Source organism: Sciurus carolinensis, chromosome 3, assembly GCF_902686445.1.
Source record: "Sciurus carolinensis chromosome 3, mSciCar1.2, whole genome shotgun sequence".
Taxonomy (NCBI): domain Eukaryota; kingdom Metazoa; phylum Chordata; class Mammalia; order Rodentia; family Sciuridae; genus Sciurus; species Sciurus carolinensis.
In genome coordinates this window covers 23,316,165-23,336,231 of record NC_062215.1, presented here as the reverse complement: position 1 = coordinate 23,336,231, position 20,067 = coordinate 23,316,165, and the positions used below count along the sequence as shown (strand labels likewise).

Below are 20,067 nucleotides of genomic sequence, written 5' to 3'. Positions count from 1 at the left end.
GAACCCAGGTCCTTTGGCATGCTAAACAGGTGCTCCCCTACGTAGCTCAGACCTGGCTGCTCCACTGATACATCAGTGGGAATAATCTACAAATCACCGTGGAATGCTTGCTTCGGTCTTGTCCTTGAATAAATTGCTTTCATTCTAGAATTTAGTCATCATAATGAGCCAGGGCAATTGCAATTAGCCTTATTTAGAAATAAAGGGCAGAACTTGTCCAAGGCTACTTTGTATTTTTATGGTAGTGAGGATTGAACCCGGGGTGCTCTACCACTGAGCTATATACCCCCAGGCATATATTGAGACAGAATCTCACTAAGTTGCTGAGGCTAGCCTCCAACTTGTGATGTTCAGTCTTTTAATTTTTAAGGTAGAAATTTGACCAAACACCCATAAGAAGTTTTCTGCATTAGTGTTTCTTAAACTTTTCTGCACATTAGAATCACCTGGGGAGCTTATAAACACTCATACCTGGATCTCATCCCTTGAGGTGCTGATTTAATTGATCTTTTAGGGATGTGGACACTACCCATCTTATGAAATACCCTGGTTCCAGCTTGCAACCTGCAGTAGATGCCTCAGTAAATAAGTGGGACATTTGTTTAGCAGAGTGGTTCCCCAACAGCCATCCCAGAACGCCTCTCGAGGGCCCACTGGAACACACATTCTGAAGGAACTGTGGAGATGCCTAGAGGAGGCCCTGGCCCCTACACTCACTATTCCTCCAGGTGGCCACTGCTGCCTCCTCCACAGGGGCCTAGGGGAGGGGCAACTACACAGCATGGCTGGACTGGGAGGGGCTGGGTGCGCGGCCCCATGACCACCCCAGCCTGGAGAAGTACCAGTGGTGGTTGGGGGTGACATGGGCCAGTCGGTGCTCACCGGATATCCAGTTCACTTAGTTCTATGATCCAGCCCTTGAAGATTCCTATACACCATGTATGACAGGTGACAGAGCAAACCTGCTAGATATTTTGGATACAACTGGACAAGAAGAGTTTGAAGCCATGAGAAAACAGTACATGAGAACTCTTGAGGGCTTCCTGTTGTCTTTTCATAGAGGCAGTTTTGAAGAAATGTTTCAAAGACATTTTCAGTAAAGGATCATGAGGAGCTTCCAATGACTTTTTTTTTTTTCTTTTGGTACTGAGGATTTAACTCGGGTGCTTTATCACTGAGCTACATCCTCACTCCTTTTTATTTTTTCATTTGAGACAGTCTCTCCAAGTCACTTAAGGCCTCACAGAAATGCTGAGGCTGGCCTCAAACTTGCAATCCTCTGGCCTCAGCCTCCCGAGTGGCTGGAATTAATTATAGGCCAGCACCATCGCGCAGGACTCCAATGATTTTAACTGGTAATAAAGCAGACCTAGGTCATCAAAGACATCACAGGACAGCAGTTTAGCACTGCAACTTAAATGTAACATACTTGGAAGCATTAGCAAAGATTAGGCTGAATATAGATCAAGCTTTCCATGAACTTGTCCAGGTTATAAGGAAATTTCAAGAGTAAAAATGCCCTCCTTCAGAATCAACTCAGAAGAGATAAGAACTACTGCCAATGTGTTGTTTTCTAAGAATCCCTTGAGTTTTACCTCCCAACCCCCAGGAAAAACCCTCATCTCTTCCTCCTTTCCTTATGGTTTACATAATGTTGGTACCTTTCTAGCCTTAAACAAATGATCACCTCGTTAACCTTAGACCAAGAAGACAGTTAATCCTTTCCATAAAGCTAATAAAATGGTTCTTTCCAGACCAATTTAAAGGAAACACAAGGCTGCTTCAAAGATTGTCTGATTCTTTAAAAATACGTGTCTACATATACACGGACACATTATTTTTTTAAGGACTTACATTTTAATAGGGATGAATCAGTTTTTGGAACCTAAGCTGTTTGCCAAGCTGAAGTCATAGGTTGTGAAATAATTTTTAACTTCTGGAATCATATTACCTACTCTAAATAGAGGCATAGGGAGGGTTTGTTTGTTTTAAGGTGAATTTTTGCCTGTCTTTAGAAATGTTTGTGTCAACTTTAGTCAACCTTAAATACACTGAGTGGAATCTACAAGATTGAGACATCTCAGACCTTTCTTGGTGCTACAGCTTTTGTTTTCCAATGGCTAAAATACCAAAATGCATATTGTATTTATGGATTAAAAATTGCTTATTGGATTGGGGAGATAGTTCAGTTGGTAGAGTGCTCGCCTCTCAAGTACAAGGCCCTGGGTTGAATCCCCAGCACAGCAAAAAAAAAAAAAGCTTATTAAATCTGTTACTACTCCTCTTGAAGATGATGGTATTCTATGTGGCCAAATATTTGAACTCATTCTGGACTTAGGCATTTCAATGTATACTTGGTTTCTTAATTTCTTTTACAGCCATGCTAAGGGTGGAATGAAGAATTTCTGTCTTCCTTTATAAGTATTTCTGGTTAAGGGATTTGAAAAACCTAAAACTGTTTTCGTTTGATATAATATAAAATATGAAATTGATCTTTCCAGAGTCAGAGATGATGAATGTTTTGCTCTATACTTTTATATATTATTTTCTTATCAAACTAGTTTACAAGTATTTTATCCATTTATAAGCAAATATGCCTTCACAGCATATGTTGTATATATGTAAAAAAAAACATTTAATTTTCACTGTTCACTTTTAACTGACCAAAAAAAAAAAGTGGACACTAGAGAAACTGGCAGAACTTTTGCTTGCTGGTCTGATCCTGATCCTGAGGTATCTATCTTTGGCCAGTTTTATCCCTGCTAAAGAAACCTTCCCAACAGAACACAACTGGATGAGACTGAAAAGTCACTTTCAACATCCCCTGCTAAATGCTGACTGTTATACCAAGTTTTAATTGTAAAACTTGTAACTGACTACTAGTATAACTGTGGATGGCTTCCGATTTTTTTGGTTCTAAGTCTGTGGACTGTTTAAACAATCCAGTTTGCTCCTGATTGTGAGATATTAAGTGGCATTGCACAGTTGTCACTTTCTGAACATGTACACTTATAGAGCATACTTCAGGTGCTGGAATTAAAGCTGATCTGTTATTATGGGGGGAAAGAAAACAACACATTCCTTTTTTCTCTTTGTGGTGCTGGGGACCAGGGCCTTGTGCCTGCTCCACTAGGGCTCTACTTCGGAGCTACATCCCAGTTGGTCTGAACTGAGCGCAAGTGTCAGTGCTGGGATTGCAGGTGCACACCACCACGCCTGGCGTTTTTTTTTTTTTCCTTTTCTCTTTGTTTCTGATTCATAAGATCTGGGATGAGACCTGAGGATTTACAGTTGATTTTAAGGTGCTACTGATTCTATTGGTCCACACTTTGAGAACCAGTAGCTTTTAAACTAAAAAAGTATCCAGGTGGAGAACCTGGGATACAGAGGTATCATGTTCAATCAGCTGCATAGGCAGCTCCTAGCCAGTGTCCCTCCTCCCCAGCTGGAAGAGTGAGGGAGGGGGCAGTGGTTCAGCCCCCCAGTGTGCTGCATGGTAACGGCAGCTGGCAGGCAGTCTGCACTGGTGCCGTGCTCTTAATATTGCTTTGTGTTTTATTTTGGTACTGGGGATTGAACCTGGGAGCGCTTCACCATGAGCTACATCCCCAGTCCTTTTATTTTGTGAGAGAGTCTTGCTACATTGCTTAGTGCCTCCATAAGTTGCTGAGGTTGGCCTCAAACTCTGATTCTCCTGCCTCGGCCTCCAGAGATGTTGGGATTAAAGGCGTGCACCACGACACCCGGCTTAACATTGCTTATTAATTGCATCTGAAAGTGGTATGTCACTGACCACATTCTTTCTTCAGACAAGCCATACACTGATTTTGCCCAAGCAGCCCCTAAAACTGGGACTAAAACTTAATTCTGGAGAAAAAAATGTATATGTGGCAGAAGACATTTCCAAAGGACTCACACATACCAGATGTACACAAAGCTTTTTGAGTTTTATTTTTTCCTTGGGTTGGAGATTCATCTTAACATGCATGCATTTTAAAACAGTAACGGGGTCTCGAACTGTTTCAAGTAGACATTAGACAAGCACAGGGGTTGAAAATTCCTATTTAAAAAAATGAACTTGCAGTGGGAAGCTGAAAAGTCACACCCATGGTGGGGTGGTAGTTTATCTTGCTTTCCCAAAAGGTGACTCCAAACTTCATGTTTTTTGTTCACAATGATCTGACCTGATGTTGTGGTGTGCTGAGCAGCACAGGGCCTTCTCCCAGGGCCTGCTGACTCCTACCCTTCTGATAAAATGGCTGCAAGTAAGTCCAGGTATTCTAGAAGTTTCCTCCCCAGCCTCCTTCCTGGGATCTCAGCACAACCTGCTGAGGAACAGCTGAGTACCTACCTTTCCCTTGTTCGTAAGTAGCATTTATCAGAGGGCTAGTGCCGTTATCACTGCCCCTAGCAGATGGCTGGTAGATTTGGGGGTAGCTGTTTGAATGTGCTTCCCTTTGAGAATTCCCCTCCCTACATTACTGCCATAAAGTTTAGTCTCTAGACTTGAGGGGACAACAGGTCTAAGGCCAGAGCTCTGAGGGTTAACACATTGTCATTCCAGCCCCCAACATTCAAATGCTAGAGAGTGCTAATGTTTTTCTCTCCAGACCTGATTTGGTAAAAAGATAATAGGGGGTGGGAATGGCTACGAAGAAAGTCCTGGGTCTTTGGTCTGTCTCCCCAGAACAGGCCTGGCAGATTGTGAAGCAAGGGCCATCTCTGGGGCAGGAGTCTCAAGTCTTTGTCCCACATGCTGAGCACTACCAAGAACCTGCTCACAGCTGAAGCACAGGGAAAAGAGAAAAGTGGAGGGAGAAGGGGAAGGGAGAAAGCTGCCTGTAGTGGAAACTTGAGTGCCACTGAGAATAGCCACAGGGGCCACTCATGGGTGGCAGACCAGTGACCCCTGAGCTAGAAGAGAAGGACTGAGCAATGCTTTCTGTTCCTGGAACTGCTGGCTTCCCAGCTGCCCTGTGACCCCCCAGCCACAGGGACGGACAGTGTACTGGGGGACACAGACCCAGCGGTTAACAAACAGGAACACAAGACCAGACTTTCATTTAGGTTCTGCCAGTGTGGTTTTCTAAGCTCCTTTCACGTCTTTCCGAGTACCCCCCATGCTGTTGTTGGTGGTGATGACTGGGAGATGATTGCTCAGTGGTAGTCATTTCAGAAGAGGGACAGGGACAGTGCATTGTGACTGGATGCTACCCAGTAAGGGGCAGAAGGAGGGCGTGGGAGAGGAAGCCTGCCCTTACCTCGCCCAGGCCTCACCACTCAGTGAGTCCTTATCCGAGACCTTGTTTCCAGGAGACCCAGCATGACTCCGGGGTACCCTAAGACTTCAGCTTTTTTGCATGGCCTGGGAGGAAGGCCTGGGGGACTCGCTTCCCGAGTGCCTCCTACTGCCCACAAAGGGAATGGCAGGACTTGGGAAAGAAGAGGGAGCACGTGAACATGGGGATCAGTTCATTTTCAGACTGCAAGTCAAACAGAGCATCTTTATCATTATGAAAAGAAGAGAAAGAAAACTTGTATAAACCAAGATAAATAGGGTTTAAACATCTGAATGCCAAAGGAATTAGAGGGCCAAACCCAAGGTTTTAAAGATAGCACAGAGAATGACCTTTAAAAAAAAATCTAAAATCCACCAAACCACAGCTCAAATGTTTTGACCCAATCAACCAACAATACTGTCAGAAAAACAAAAAGCATTTGAAACAGAATGCTACCTTTCAAATGTAAACAATATATATATATGTATATATATATATATATAATTTTTTTAAAAACCCACAAAAACTCAATGTTAAACAAGTTAGATACCTGGTAGTTGCTTTAACTGATAAAGATTGTGTGACACTTTTCATACACATATGGCAACATGATCAGCAGACCCAATGCAGAGAAGCCGGCGGGGCCCGAGGCTGTGGAGGCTGCTGGAAGACAGCTTTCCAAGCTTTGGAGATGCTGGGCCTAACTGGGAACAAATCCAAAATTTCACTCTTGATTATGAGGTGGGGAAATCAAGTCCAAACATTATTCCTACATAATCCCTTTCCTAAGTCAAAATTGTTTTCTCCAAGAGCCACATGGTTCCAAGTGTTTCCCAAGTCACTTCACAGCCCTGCTCTAATTGTTCAGAGCTACCTCTGCCATTCTGGGAGAGGGCAGCCCCAGTGAGGTCCAAGAACGCTGCCTCCATTCCTTCCTGACCTGAATGCTCTGGGCAGGACACACACAGCATTGGTTTCTGCTCCAGAAGCTGAGCTTGGCCAGTTTGGGAGGGAGCCACAGGAAACCACCTATTCATTTAAAATAATTCCACAAACCAACTTCACATCTTTGGGGTTATCTACAAATTTTACCATCTTTCATCCCAAGTCCCCAGTTACTGGTGAGGGGGTGGGATGATGTAGGAATGTACCACCCCCAACATGGAACAATGGGGCCATTTTTCCCTCCTGGCGGACCAGCTGCTCTGATGGCAACAAAACATGTGTGGCTCACTTCCGAGAGCCTGGGAGGCAGGCTCTGAGACTGGATGGAAATCCTGAAGGAGGCTGCAGGATGCTACTCCTTTCAAAGAGTCCTGTGGGCCACAAGTTTAGAGAGAGGCAATAAAGAAAAGCAGCCCCAAGGGCTGGGCTGAGTTAAATCCCACTCAGGTTTTCAAGTTGGATTTCCTGAGTCACATCCTCAAGTGACTCAGAAGCAACCTCAGACTTGGATGCCACACTCCTTGTTGGGGGCACCTTGCTTGCTATAACCGTCCAGGTGAAAAACCACGAGTACAGGGAGCCAGACACCTACATGGTGGGCCTGAGGTTTAAAGAGGTGTCTCTGCAAAGAGCACCCAGGTTCTCGGAGCTCTGTTCTCGGCAACAAGCCAGCCACGGGTGAGGGCGCCTGGAGGTCAGTAGGAAGGAACAGATGGCACTCACAAGACCTTATTTGACATACATCAGTTTCTGGGGTCTTCCCAAAGGGAAGTAACCATTTAAACACGAGAGTTCTGTTATATCCAAAGGTGCTTTCTAGGTCCTCTTGAGCCAACGAAGCAGGCTTGACAGTGAGAATATCTCAACTCCAGGGGTCAAGTGAGCCTGCGACTTGGATGATGACCACAGGTTCTCTGAGAACCAGCTGTCCAAAGCCCAGCAGCTCCCTCACCCATTACCATCCCATGAGGATGGACCTGCTCCCCTTGGAGGTCTCCAACTCTGATCCAATATGTCAGGCAGTGGCCTGCAGTGCTTCTTTGGGAGGACAGCACTGGAGGATAGAACGGAGGAGTAAAAAACGTAACATTTCACTTGGATCCAAGGTAGAAAGGTGGAAGAAATTATGCACAATACTCTATAAAATTAAAAAGTTAATCCAGGTAAGATCAAATGCAGCAGGGCTGAAGTGTCTGACCTCTTCTCCTTGCTGGTGTCAGAGCATCCGGCTCTGAGCGACCTTTGTGCTGGGCCTATCAGGTGCCTCTTTAACTGAAGGGAACTGAGAGCTGGGCAGGGATGGGAAGGTGGCCAGGGCGAGCAATTAAATTTCAGGAACAAAGCCCAAATAAACCCACAAAGTCACAAGGTACCAAAGGGAACACCTTTGGAACCTAGGTCAAATGGGGAAAAAAATCAAGGGCAAGAAGAAGGTGAGGTTATATCCTGTGAGTATGTGCACACACAGCACATCCCCCTCCTCCCCAGTGTCACAGGCTGCAGTCTCAACACTAAAGCCTTCCAGTTCCCCCACTCTGTTCCCTACCCTCCCATCTAGCCCCAATATATTCTCTCCCTCTCCAATCCCCGATCCCATATCCAGCTCTCTGGCTCTGGTTGAAGGTAGAAGAAAACTACGTCAGGATGTTGGACATGAACTCGTTGAAGCGTTTGGAGTACTGCTCAGGGTTCACAGTCGAGATCTCGGCCCCTGCCTGTAACACACAAGAGGCCGGCTCAGGTCAGTTCCTTGACCCTAACTAGGAGGCTGTCCCTGGGAGGAGCTGGGTATTCGGGACCTCTTACTTAGTATCAGAGATGAATACCACCCCCAGGACTGGGCAGGCCACCTCAGAAAGCAGTTCACATGTGTCAGAAATGTCCTGGCTCCACTTCTCTAATGTATACACTCAGGCCTGCACTGAAGTAGAAGAAAGGCACTGGGGAGGTGGCAGAGAGGGCCTGGTTCTCTGTGGGGGCCCGGTGTGGAGAACAATAGCTTTAAACTGTGGGGAAACAGGCCTATGGGGAGCGGTGTGGGCATGTAAACAAAGCTATTCCTGTGCGTTCAACAAGATGCACAACATGCCCAGCAGCCCCAGGGGAAAGAAGCTGGCAGGCTCAGGGCCCACAGGGCCAGAGAACTGGAGAAAAAACAAGTCGTATGTGTGTGTATTACCCAGACTGGCAGGTAGGGGTGGGGTATGGATGGCAGGGGACATAAGGCAAGGGAGGCAGGCTTCTCTTTCTGCTCTGTGCTAGGAAGGAATGGGGTGGAAGAGCACTTCTAGAGCAGGAAGCCCAAGGCCTCCTCCTGGGGGTCCAAGGGTGAGTACAGATGTATCCCACTGGGCTGGCCCTGGAGGAAGGAAGAGAGAGCTCACCCCATGCTTCACCGTTTTGGCAGCGTGTGCAGCTTTCTTCTTAGCATCATATGGTGTGAGGATGTCGATGATGGCCATGAAATAAACCTCCTTCTTAGGGGCACCTGAAACATGAGCAGAAGCATGAAAGGAGGAAGAAGTGGTAGGGAGAAGAGCCAAGAGCCTCTGGCACACCCATGATCCTTCAATAGAAATTCAGATCATCCCTATCGCTTGGAGCAAAGAGAGAGACCAGTGGGTCCTTCTCAGAAGCTTTCACATTCTAATCTTATCTGATCTTTGCAGGTATCCTGTGGGGCGGATAGGACAGTATGCAAAAGGTTTGTCCATTCTATGATCAGAGCAGGGCATGCCTCCGTCATTCAGGACAAGCACAGAGGTGAAGGTAGGCCTGACAAAAGGAACCCTAGGACCCAAGTTCCTGTGGGTGACCCCTACAGAAGTCTTTAGGCAGAAAGAAGTCAAAGTTGGCTTCAAATTAATGAGGTGAAATGGAGACCCCCTTCACAACTGCCCCAGATGTCTTGCCCTAGAGGGGAAAGGGGCAGGCCAGCACAGCCTCCTACTTACTTTCATGGCTTTTCATGGCATAGACATCAACAGAGGGGTCGAACTCCCCAGGACCAAAGAACCGGGGAAAGCTGAGGAGGTTGCCAGGGCTGTCCGGAGGCGTGCCATAGGAGCACAGCAGGTTGCTGCCCGGGACCCCATCATTCTCACATTCCTCGTCCTCTGCCCGCTCCTCCACCTCCATTTCCTCCTGCTCCGCCCGGTCCACATCATGGATGCCCACCAGCAGGCTGTAGTCCATGATCTTCAGCTGGGCCAGGAACTAGGGAGGTGAGGGACAGAAAGATGGAAGGGGTTACACAGGCCATCCCAGTGGCATCTGGAAAGGGGAAAAAAGGGTTTTTTAACTCAATTCTACACATGGTTCTGAAATACTACAGGGAGTAAGACACTGACTCTGCCCTGGTGAACTCATGCCTAATAGGGTGGCTCCCCACAGGAGCAAAGAGGTATGGAAGCTGACAGCAGGGGTTAGAGGAAAGGCCAGATGAAGGCTGCAGGATGAAGCAGTATTCCATAATGGTTGGAACCAACTGAGGCCATATGAGTTGAAAAAAATAATGGTGTACTGCACTATGAGAGAGGCTAGAGAGGTGGACGAAACAGCAGTGTCTCTCAACGGCAACTCTCACGAGAGTGCCAACCCACTGTGAATCCAATGTAGTGGGCTGGGACTAGGGCTTTTAAAAATTATTAAATAAGATAAAACAATAAAAAATATCAGCAAGCAGCTTCAGTTGTGGCTCAGTAGAAGCATGTGTGAGGCACTGGGTTTGATCCTCAGCACCACATAAAAATAAATAAATAAATAAAACAAAGGTATTGTATCCGGGCTGGGGAGATAGCTCAGTCGGTAGAGTGCTTGCCTCCCAAGCACAAGGCCCTGGGTTCGATCCCCAGCACCTCCAAAAAAAAAAAAAAAAAAAAAGGTATTATATCCATCTACAACTAAAACACACACACACACACACACACACACACATACATCAGCATGCATAACATGAAGAAAAGAGTAGGCAGTGCCAGGTGCAGTGGCATACAACTGTAATCCCAGCAGCTTGGGAAGCTGAGGCAGGAGGATTTTAAGCAGCCTCAGCAACTTAGCAAGGCCCTAAGCAACTCAGTGAGACCCTACCTCTAAATAAAATGTAAAAATGGGCTAGGGATGTGGCTCAGTGGTCAAGCACCTCTGGGTTCAATCCCCATTACCAAAAAAAAAAGAGTAGATAGTGGGACCCCTAAAGATCAGGATATAACACCAAGAGTTAACAAATGGGATAGCATCAAATTAAAAAGCTTCTGTACAGCAAACAATTAGGATGAAGAGGAATGGAGGAAATGGAGAAAATGGAAGAAAATCTTTGCTAGCTGCTCTTCTGACAGAGGATTAATATCTAGAACATATAAAGAACTGAAAAAAAATCTAACGACAAAACCCAAATAACCTAATCAATAAAAGGGCAAATTAATTGAACAAACACTTTCAAAAGAAGAAATACAAATGGCCAACAAATACATGAAAAAATATTCAACATCATTAGTAATCAGGGAAATGCAGATTTCATTTATCAATAATCAGAATGATAGTCATCAAGAATACAAACAATAATAAATGCTGGAGACGATGTGGAGAAAAAGGAACACTTTTACACTGTTGGTGGTATTGTAAATTAGTACAACCACTATAGAAATCAGTATGGAGGTTCAAGACTAGGCATGTGACCACCATATGACTCAGCTATACCACTTCTTGGTATATATCCTAAAGAATTAAAGTCAGGGGCTGGGGTGTGGCTCAGTGGCAGAGCCCTTGCCTAGCGTGTATGAGGCCCTGGGCTCAATCCTCAGCACCATGTAAAAATAAAAATATAAAAGAATTGTGTCCATCTAAAACTAAAAAAAAATTTAAAAAAAGGTCATCATACAGTAGTGATAAATACATACCATGTTTACAGCAACACAACTCACAATAGCCAAACCATGGAACCAGCATATTTGTCCATCAGTGGATGAATGGATAAAGAAAAAGTGGTATATACACACAATGGAGTTTTATTCAGTCATAAAGAAAAATGAAATTATGTAATTTACCAAGAAATGGATGGAACTAGAGACCATTATGTTAGGCAAAATAAGCCAAACTCCTCAAAAGTCAAGGGTTGTATGTTTTCTTATATGTGGAAGTTAAAAAGGAAAAAGAAAGGCAGGAGGAATCTCATGAAAATCAAACAGAGATCAGTAGGAAAAAGAGACCAGGGGGAAGAAGGGAGGGAGGGAACAGGGAAGTGTGTCCAGGTATGAATATGTAGCAACAAATTCCATCAATCATGTACAACTGTAAATCACCAACAAAAAAACAGGGAGAGAGCCAGGTGTGGTGGTGTACGTCTGTAATCCAAATGGCTTGGCAGGCTGAGACATGAGGATCAAGAGTTCAAAGCCGGGGCTAGGGAGATAGCTCAGTCGGTAGAGTGCTTGCCTTACAAGCACAAGGCCCTGGGTTCGATCCCCAGCACCCAAAAAAAAAAGAGTTCAAAGCCAGTCTCAGCAATGGCAAAGCTGTTAAGTAGCCCAGTCGCTAAATAAAATACAAAATAAAGGCTGGGGATATAGCTCAGTTGGCAGAGTGCTTGCCTCACATGCACAAGACCCTGGGTTCAATCCCCAGCACCAATTAAAAAAAAAAAATTACAAAATAAGGCTAGAGATGAGGCTCAGCGGTTGAGTGACCCTAAATTCAATCCCCGGTACCCTGCCCCCCCCCCGAAAAAAAAAATGGAAAGAGAAATATACACACACACACACACACACACACACACACACACACACACTATGATGTTCAGTTTTCTCTTTTGGGAGCAAGGTACTGGAGATTTAACTCAGGGATAATTTACCACTGAGCTATATCCCTAGCCCTTTTTTTATTTTGTGAAAGGGTCTCACTAAGTTGCTTAGGGCCTCACAAAGTTGCTGAGGTTGGTCTTAAACTTAAGATCCTCCTGCCTTAGCCTACCAAGCTGCTGGGATTACAGGCATGCGCCAACATGTCCAGCATGATGGTCAGTTTGTGTCAACTTATGTACCCAGTGACCTGGACTGGACATTTGGACAAAGCTTCAATTTTGGAGTGTCTGTGAGCATGTTTCTGGATGACATTAACATTTGGATCATTAGATTGCATAAAGCAGATTGCTCTATCCAGTGTAGACCTTCACCTCATCCAATCAGGCTGACAGACTCTTCCCATGAGTAAGAGGGAACCCCTGCCTGACTTCCCCATGGCTTTTGGACTCAAACTACAACATCTGATCTCCTGGCTACAATCAACTTGCCAACTATAAATCTTGTCAGCCTCCATAATCACATGAGCCAATTCCTCATGAGAAATCTCTTTTTATGCAGAGATCTATAATAAATTTCACTGACTGTTCCTCTGGAAGACCCTGACTAGTACACCAAGTGTCCATCAAAATATGGTATATGCATACAGTGGAATATTATTTAGCCTTAAAAAGAAATTCAGATACATGCTATGACATGGATGAACCTTGAAGACATTATGCTAAATTAAATAAGGCAGTCACAAAAGGACACATATTGTACGATTCTACTTATATGAAGTTCCTAGAGTTGTCAATTTCAGAGAGACAGACAGTAGAATGCTATTTCCCAGTGGCTTCAGGAAGGGGAGAATTGGGAGTCAGTTTCAGCTGGGGAAGACAAAAAGTCCTCGGATGGTAGAAATGGTTGCAATGTCAATAAGCTTGATGTCACTAAACTATACACTTAAAAATTATTAAGATGGTAAGTATTATTACACAGATGCTCCTTTACTTACAATGGGGTAATATCCAGTAAACCCATCACAGGTCAAAAATATCTAAGTCAAAAACACATTTAATACAGCTACCTATGGACATTATACCTTAGCCTCACCTACCTCAAACATGCTCAGAACACTCACATCGGCAATTAAGATTTAATCATTTAATACAAAGGTTATTTTATGTGTCAGACAAGCTCATGTAATTTAGTAAACATTGTATAATACACTACAGACTATCAGTTGTTTATGCTCATACTGCACGACTATGGGAACGTGAGCTCACTGTGGCCGCCCGGCAACTTGAGAGAGTATCCTATTGCATACTGTTAGTCCAGGAAAAGAGCAAAAACCAAAAACCAAAGCATGGCTTCTCCTGAGTGCATTTCACTTTTGCACCAATACAAAACTGGTGCAAACCACAATAAGTAAGGGACTGTATTTTTGGACAATAAAAAAAAGGGTGTTTTTGTTGTTGTTGTTTGTTTTGATGGTGCTCAGGATTGAACTCGGGGGTGATCTATCACTGACAACATCCTCAGACATTCTTTTTGTTTTTCACTGTGAGGCAGGTATCACTAAAGTGCTGAGTTTGGTCTTGAACTTGTGATTCTCCTGCCTGAGCTTCCATATCACTGGAATTACAAGTGTGAACTTTTTACTTTTAAAACGTTTATAGCGACAAACTTAGTGAGACCCTATCTCAAAACTTAAAAAAGGGGCTGGGAATATAGAGCAATGGTAAAGCACTTGCTTAGCATGTGTAAGGCCCTAGTTCTGATCCCCAGCTCTGTCAAAAAATAAAAACAAAACAAAAAAAAAAAACAAAGGCACTGTGTGTTATTAATGGTCCAGACAACATGTTCAATATTGAGCACATTGTCTCCACTGGAGGAATTCCTCCACTGGAAGTCCTATTACAATGAAGAAGTAGCTCAGGAAGTAGGGTCAGAACCCGAGAAAGCCTCTTTGTGAATGCGCAGGGGGCATAGGACTAGGGATTGAACCCAGGGGTGCTATACCACTGCGCTTTATCAACAGTCTCACTTAATTGCCAAGGTTGCCCTTGAATTTGCAAACCTCCTGCCTCAGCCTCCTAAGTCACTGGGATTACAGGTGTGCACCACTACCACTGGATCTGGTTGGTGGATCATTTTTTAAGGGGTAGGGGGTTCTGGGAATTGAACTCAGGGCACTCAATCACTGAACCACATCCCCAGCCCCATTTCATATTTTATTTAGAAACAGGGTCTCACTGAGTTGCTTAGCACCTTGCTTTTGCTAAGGCTGGCTTTGAGCTCACAATCCTCCTGCCTCAGCCTCCTAAGCCACTGGGATTATAGGCGTGTGCCACAACGCCTGGCTTGGATGGTGGATCTTAACAGTTGCTCTAATGCTGGATGCCCCTTCCACTATGGGGACACCATCAGAAGGTGGGCTTGAAGATGGGGAACAGACTAGTGAAGACAGGGAAAAGCATTCCAAACAGTCCCTGGCACAAATGGTGGGTTTCCAACAACTGTCTACATGCACAAGCTTTAGGTGCAAACATGTGCCCACACTGCTCACATCACCACTTTTCTTTTATCTGTGCTCCTGGAAAGGGGTGAATTCTATATTCTTTAGGGTTGGATAGGCTCCAACTCTGAATATAGGAGGGGCTCTGTCAAGTAATGGTGAAGATAAAGGTTAGGAAGTACCTCAACATCCCGCTTCAGTTTCTCCAAGAAGTTCTTTTTACTCTCCTCTCCCACATGCAGTTTCTGTCCTTCGTTGAGGAAGTCATTGTCTTTGAATGTTGGCAAGTCCTTGGCCTGGGAGAGCAACAGCGGCGTTAGGTTAGGTAGGCTCACTCACTTGCCCCAGGGAGAATGAGCTGTTCCGCTGGGAGCAGTGTGTGGAAAGGGAAGGGTCTTTAGCACAAGATGCACAGTTTGCTCCATCCGTAGCACAGGAGCCTACAGACCCAGGCTTTGGATAGACAGGAACAGCAAACATGTGGCATATGTCACACTATGAGGACTGACCAAAGGATCCTTTCCTGCTGAACCTGGACTATGCCAGAGCTCAGAATGACTCTTGCTGAACTACACATGTAAACTGTCTCCATCCCAGCAAGACTATAAAGAACCCAGCGAGAGCAGAAGTAAAAGGCTGGAGACTGAGGCCTACACCAAAGTCAAGCAGGTGCTTAGTAACAGAAATGTAATGGTGATAGCTGCATGTCTGGGAACCAGGCTAGGGGCTGTGGTGGGGAGGGACAAGATGGCCAACAGAAGGTGTCTCTGATTCCAAGCAACCCTTCCACACTTGCTCAGCGCCAGCATACCTTCTCTTTGTCACTCGCTTCTCTGGCAACAGTAGAACCCTGAAAGGATAAGAGCCATCAGGAGAAGTTCAGCTGAGGCAAACTCCTTTGAGCAGACAAACATGCACTAGTGTTTGGGGCGAGTTGGCAGGTGAATGGAAATAGGCTGGTTAGTATCCTAGAGGGGCCAGGAGGCAGCTACTTGTCCACTCACTCCAGCATGGCCCACTTACAGAGCTCTGACTACAGTTACAGAACTTTCAGTCTAATTGGGGGATGAACATTAAACAGTGGTTACACAATGCATCGATTCATTGGGGAGGAGACACTCTAACATTACGAGCACATGTAATGCAGGGGATGCTCCTGGGCTGGGAAGGACCAGTGGCCAGGGCCCACTTCCTGGAAGCAGCAGCATGTGAACTGAGCTTAGAAGCTAAGTAGGCAGCCATGAGGTGGGGGAAGGGCAGGGCTGCTGAGAGGGAACCTATTCGGGAAGCATATGTGAAATCCTGGAACAGGAAGGAGCATAGGCACTGCAGGGATGCAAAGAAAATCAGTGTGGCTGCAGCAGAGTGAGGGAACAGCAGTGTGAGGTGACAGAAGTCAGGAAGCCTGGTTCAAGAACAGTGGAGCGCCCTGCTTCACAGTCCCAAGTGCATCTTTCTCGGTACCTAGAAATGCACTTGTGCTGTCACTCCATGGGGCTTGGAGAGATGCCAGAGTATGAGCATCAGCATGGCCTGTCCCTGCTCTGCTGCCCTGGGTGTGCACACCCCACAGAGAGGAGTTGAAGAGCATCTATCGTTATATACACATGGTATATTTAAGGCTTAAATAACATCTTGTCACTGTCACCCGGACTTCAGGTAAGACTGGTCTACAAGGATCAAGTATATCAACTGGAGTCACTTGTCCATGCCAATGCATATGCTCTAGCTTTCCCAGCTATGCCGAAGTCTGAGCAGTGGTCCCTCACAGCCTCAGACGTAAGGTGGCCACAGCGCTGGGAAACACAGAGCCCTTTACCTTGAGGTCGTACTTGCGGTGTACAGTGAGACGATGGCTAAACACATTCCTCGTGACCACCATGTAGGTTTCCACGCCGTCCACAGTCAGGCGGTACATGCCCAGGAACTGTGGCAAAAGGGTGTTACCATGACACTCCACTATGAACTAGAATGGAAAGCAGGAAAAGAGGGAAGGTTAAGGAACAAGAAGGTGCCCAGGATGGATGGGGCTCTCTAAGGCTAAAATGTTCCCCAGCTCCCTGGATTCTACTTCTGCACTAGTGGTTTTCCAAATGAGCTCTGTGAAGTAACAGGGGTTCCTTAGACACAACAGGCAACAGCCACCCCACCCCCTGTTGGCATGGCAGAGTGAGAGGTTAGCAGGCAGTGCAGAGCCCCTCTAGGAGGCCACTTAGGATTTCACAACATAACAATCATGGATCCCAGCCTTGAATCTCCTCTGCCAGTCTAACACAGGAAAGCCAAGGGGCAGAGAGGGGCTGCAGAGGCAGGTGGGAACCAGTCATCTGGGAGAACAGAATGGTCCTCCACAAAGCTCTCATCTGCTGTGCTCCAGGTTTTCTGCTGTAACTCCCCGAAGACCAGAGGTTCCCTTCACCACTCCTCTGGTGTCACAGAGAAAAGGCCCAGGCAGACTTAGGACAGGGTGCCTAGCACTCCCTGCTTTCCCCCTGGGCAGTTTCCAGATGAGTAGAAAGACAGAATGGGAAGGAAACAACCCTGCCGCCCCAGTGACAGCTCTTTCAGAAGCAAGGCAGATGCCAGAGTGTGAAAACTTTCCAACTCAGACAACAAACAGGTGTTCAACTGGGACTAAGTCAGCAACATGCCTCTGTGTCTCCTTTTCTCTAATTTAAAGTAGGCATTTCACGGGCTGGGGATGTGGCTCAGCGGTAAAGCCTCTGCCTGGCACATGCAAGGCCCTGAGTTTGATCCCCAGCACTGAAAAATAAAATAAAATAGGCATTTCACCTCACAGAAGCACGGGGAAGCTACTGCTTGGTCATCAGGAAACATTTGCCACTACCAGGGAGGACATGGCCCTCCCTGAGAGCCCACCAGGGCTCCCCTCTCCTCCTAACCCATCCTCCACTGCCCCGGCTTGGGACTCACCATACCTGGTGGTATTTCTTTAAGATGTTGTGCATCTCAGCCACATCCTCACTTGACACAGTCTTGATGACAAAGCGTCGGTCATAGGTGGTAAGGAAACGTGTACCACACCGGCCCTGGCTGTCACTGTTGATGGGGGCGCTGCGTGTCACTGAGTTCTGAGAGACCAAGACAAAAGCAGCTGGTTTGGAGAAGAGGCATAAAGACTCTTTTCTTCTTCTTCTTCTTTCTTTTTGTGGTACTGGGGATGAACCTAAGGCCTTTCACATGCTAGGCAAGTGTGCCACCCATGAGCTACAGTCCAGTCCTAGGTTTGTGACTTTGGTTCTGAGTCTTTTCTGATGGGCTGGGTTGTTCAAAGGTCAAAAACACTACAACAGAGGGTTCCCAGATGGACCTTATCCACCTCTTTAATCTTGGGGTGTTTAAAACCCTTCCTAAAATCTTCCTCTACAATGAAAAACTGACCCTTGCCATTTGCCCCTGATCTTAGACTAGAATAGGAAGAGGACTGAATGTGAAGTTTCATTTCATCTTGATCCCAGAGAGCTAGCCTACAAACTAAAACCAACTCAGATGCAAGACGGCTGGTTCTAATCCTGACCCTATAAGCCATATTACCTTGGGTGAGCCATAAGTTCTCCACCCTGAGTTTCCTCAACTGGAACACTAAGAGGCAGATCAAGTGGATTTTTCTCATCTCTTGGGTGACAAAGGCCAAGCTTAGGAAAAACGCAACAGGTCTAGCATAAGGACACAATGGACACAGTCATCCCTTTTCCCTGTATTAACCCTGATGTTCAAAAACTCTTCCCAAAATGGGACACTGATCCTCAACTTTCTGGCCATCGACACCTGCCCCCTCATCTCAGCTTCTTGCTCATCTGTGCGCAGATGGGAGGCAGTTCTGGGAGCCTTTCTGACTCTGCCCCTACTCATCCTCAAGTCCCCACTAGGATCAGAGAGCAGGAGAGGATAGGGGACAGTGTGAGTCAACCAAAAGGCAGACCTCTGAGAGACAAGGTAGAGGAAATCCAGTTGTTCCCAAGAACGTGGGGATCTGCTCAAAGAAGTGCGTCCTTTCCAGGCCCCTTCCCCATCTCTTACTGAAGGGTCTACTTTCTTCTGTCACCTAATGACTCCTCAAAAAACCCTATGGGGGAACAAGTACCATCTTCGTGGGGGAAACTAAGTCTGAAGGGGTGACGAGCTCTGTATGTTCCTTGAAAAAGGTGCTAAATTAAAGGAACTCCCCACAAAATGGGGCATCCCCAACCCAGAAATGCTAAGCAGGCTGCATGAATGAGAGACCTCTCTCCCTACCTGGGCCTCTGCCAATAAGACTTGCAGCTACAAGCCCAGGTGGAGGTACAGCTCGGCCTGCCTCAGGTCCAGGCAGCTTCTTCCCACTAGATTACTGGTAGCCCAGGAGCAGAGTACCTGCCCAGAATGCCAGCCTTGCTGTCCTCATTTCAGACTTGAGCAGTCATGTGCCACAAGGCTTTTAAAGGCAATGTAGACATGGGGAGGATATGGTGAGACAGCCTAGGGATGGCAAAGGAACCAAAAGAGAGAGAAGGCATCCAGCAATTTGGGGTTCCAAGAACAGCAAGAAAGTTTTCAGAAAACCTCAGGCTCCAGCCAGGTCAGGATTTAGTTCAGGGTCTGATCCTAGCAGAGGGGGATGAAGGGACTCACAGTACTTCTTAGATGTGGACCTTCCTGGGTGCTCAAAGCCCTGGTATCTCCTCCTCCTTTCATATACTCCCAGCCTCCAGGTCAGGATGTTATGTCTATAAGCAGGCCCTCACACTGAAGGTGGGGAGGGACATTTGTGCCTAAGACCTACTTTGCTCCTATGAACTCTGTGAAAGGCTTACTGGGATTGGGTGGCAGGAACTAGATTCTAAAAGACCTGGGCACCATTTTAGATTTCACTGTGCTATACACTCCCCCTTTCCCCATAGATGACTGAAAGTCAGCTACATTCTTATAGCTAAAACTTAATGTGGAACATTCTCCCACCTTTACTTCTAGGTTATCTGCCAGGGGAGAAGGATCAAAGAGAAGTGCAAGGTATAGAAGGGACTGAAGCCATGGACTCTGAGTCAGACTATCATGTTCCGATATTGGGACTAATTTTTCTCAACAGGCTCTAAGACAGTATCACCCCCTGAAAGGGGCAGTTGCCCTGACATGCCTACCCCGCTCCCACCACCAGGACAGGGGACAAGTTTAGGAGGTGACACTCATACCTGGGAAGAGGTTACACTACCCTTGAAGTCTTCCTTTTCTAATCTGTCTTATCTGCTTTAAGAGGCCTCATCTCTCGCTGGCAACAATTCTCTCTCTTAAGTCAAACTACGAAGGAGAGGGTTCTTCAGCCTAGACTGGGAATGTCAGACTGAAATGAAGCAGCTTCCACACACCCCTCTCCCGCCCACTGTTCTCCCTCCCAGGGACAGGAGTGTGAGCTGAGGCATCCTCAGAAGCACATCTAAAGCCCTTGTCCCTCTAAGAGCCCAACCGTCCTGGGAAGGACTGCCTGGGCTGGAATAAGATGTGACAGGGTATACACAAGGACAGCTGATGCTTTTTCCTCTACTTGTCCTGT

General features: G+C 46.2%; 1 protein-coding gene and 1 non-coding gene across 3 annotated transcripts in view; one reads left to right on the top strand and one right to left on the bottom strand.

Annotated features, from left to right (window-relative positions):
• Positions 1-3,928: 3,928 nt before the first annotated feature.
• Pip4k2b (phosphatidylinositol-5-phosphate 4-kinase type 2 beta) overlaps positions 3,929-20,067 on the bottom strand; it is a 29,358-nt gene continuing 13,219 nt past the window's right edge. The window contains exons 4-10 of one of the 2 annotated variants that reach the window (XM_047545966.1): positions 17,459-17,611; positions 16,339-16,485; positions 15,331-15,369; positions 14,702-14,815; positions 9,179-9,440; positions 8,609-8,712; positions 3,929-7,939 (exon numbers count right to left, since the gene is read on the bottom strand). In XM_047545966.1, coding sequence (XP_047401922.1) covers positions 7,859-7,939; positions 8,609-8,712; positions 9,179-9,440; positions 14,702-14,815; positions 15,331-15,369; positions 16,339-16,485; positions 17,459-17,611 — 900 coding nt within the window. In that variant the 3' untranslated portion in view covers positions 3,929-7,858. The remainder of the gene's footprint in view (positions 7,940-8,608; positions 8,713-9,178; positions 9,441-14,701; positions 14,816-15,330; positions 15,370-16,338; positions 16,486-17,458; positions 17,612-20,067) is intronic. The other variant, XM_047545967.1, reaches the window with a different exon arrangement.
• On the top strand, positions 10,014-10,086 carry Trnag-ccc (transfer RNA glycine (anticodon CCC)). The gene has a single exon. It is a non-coding gene; the product is annotated as a tRNA-Gly (tRNA).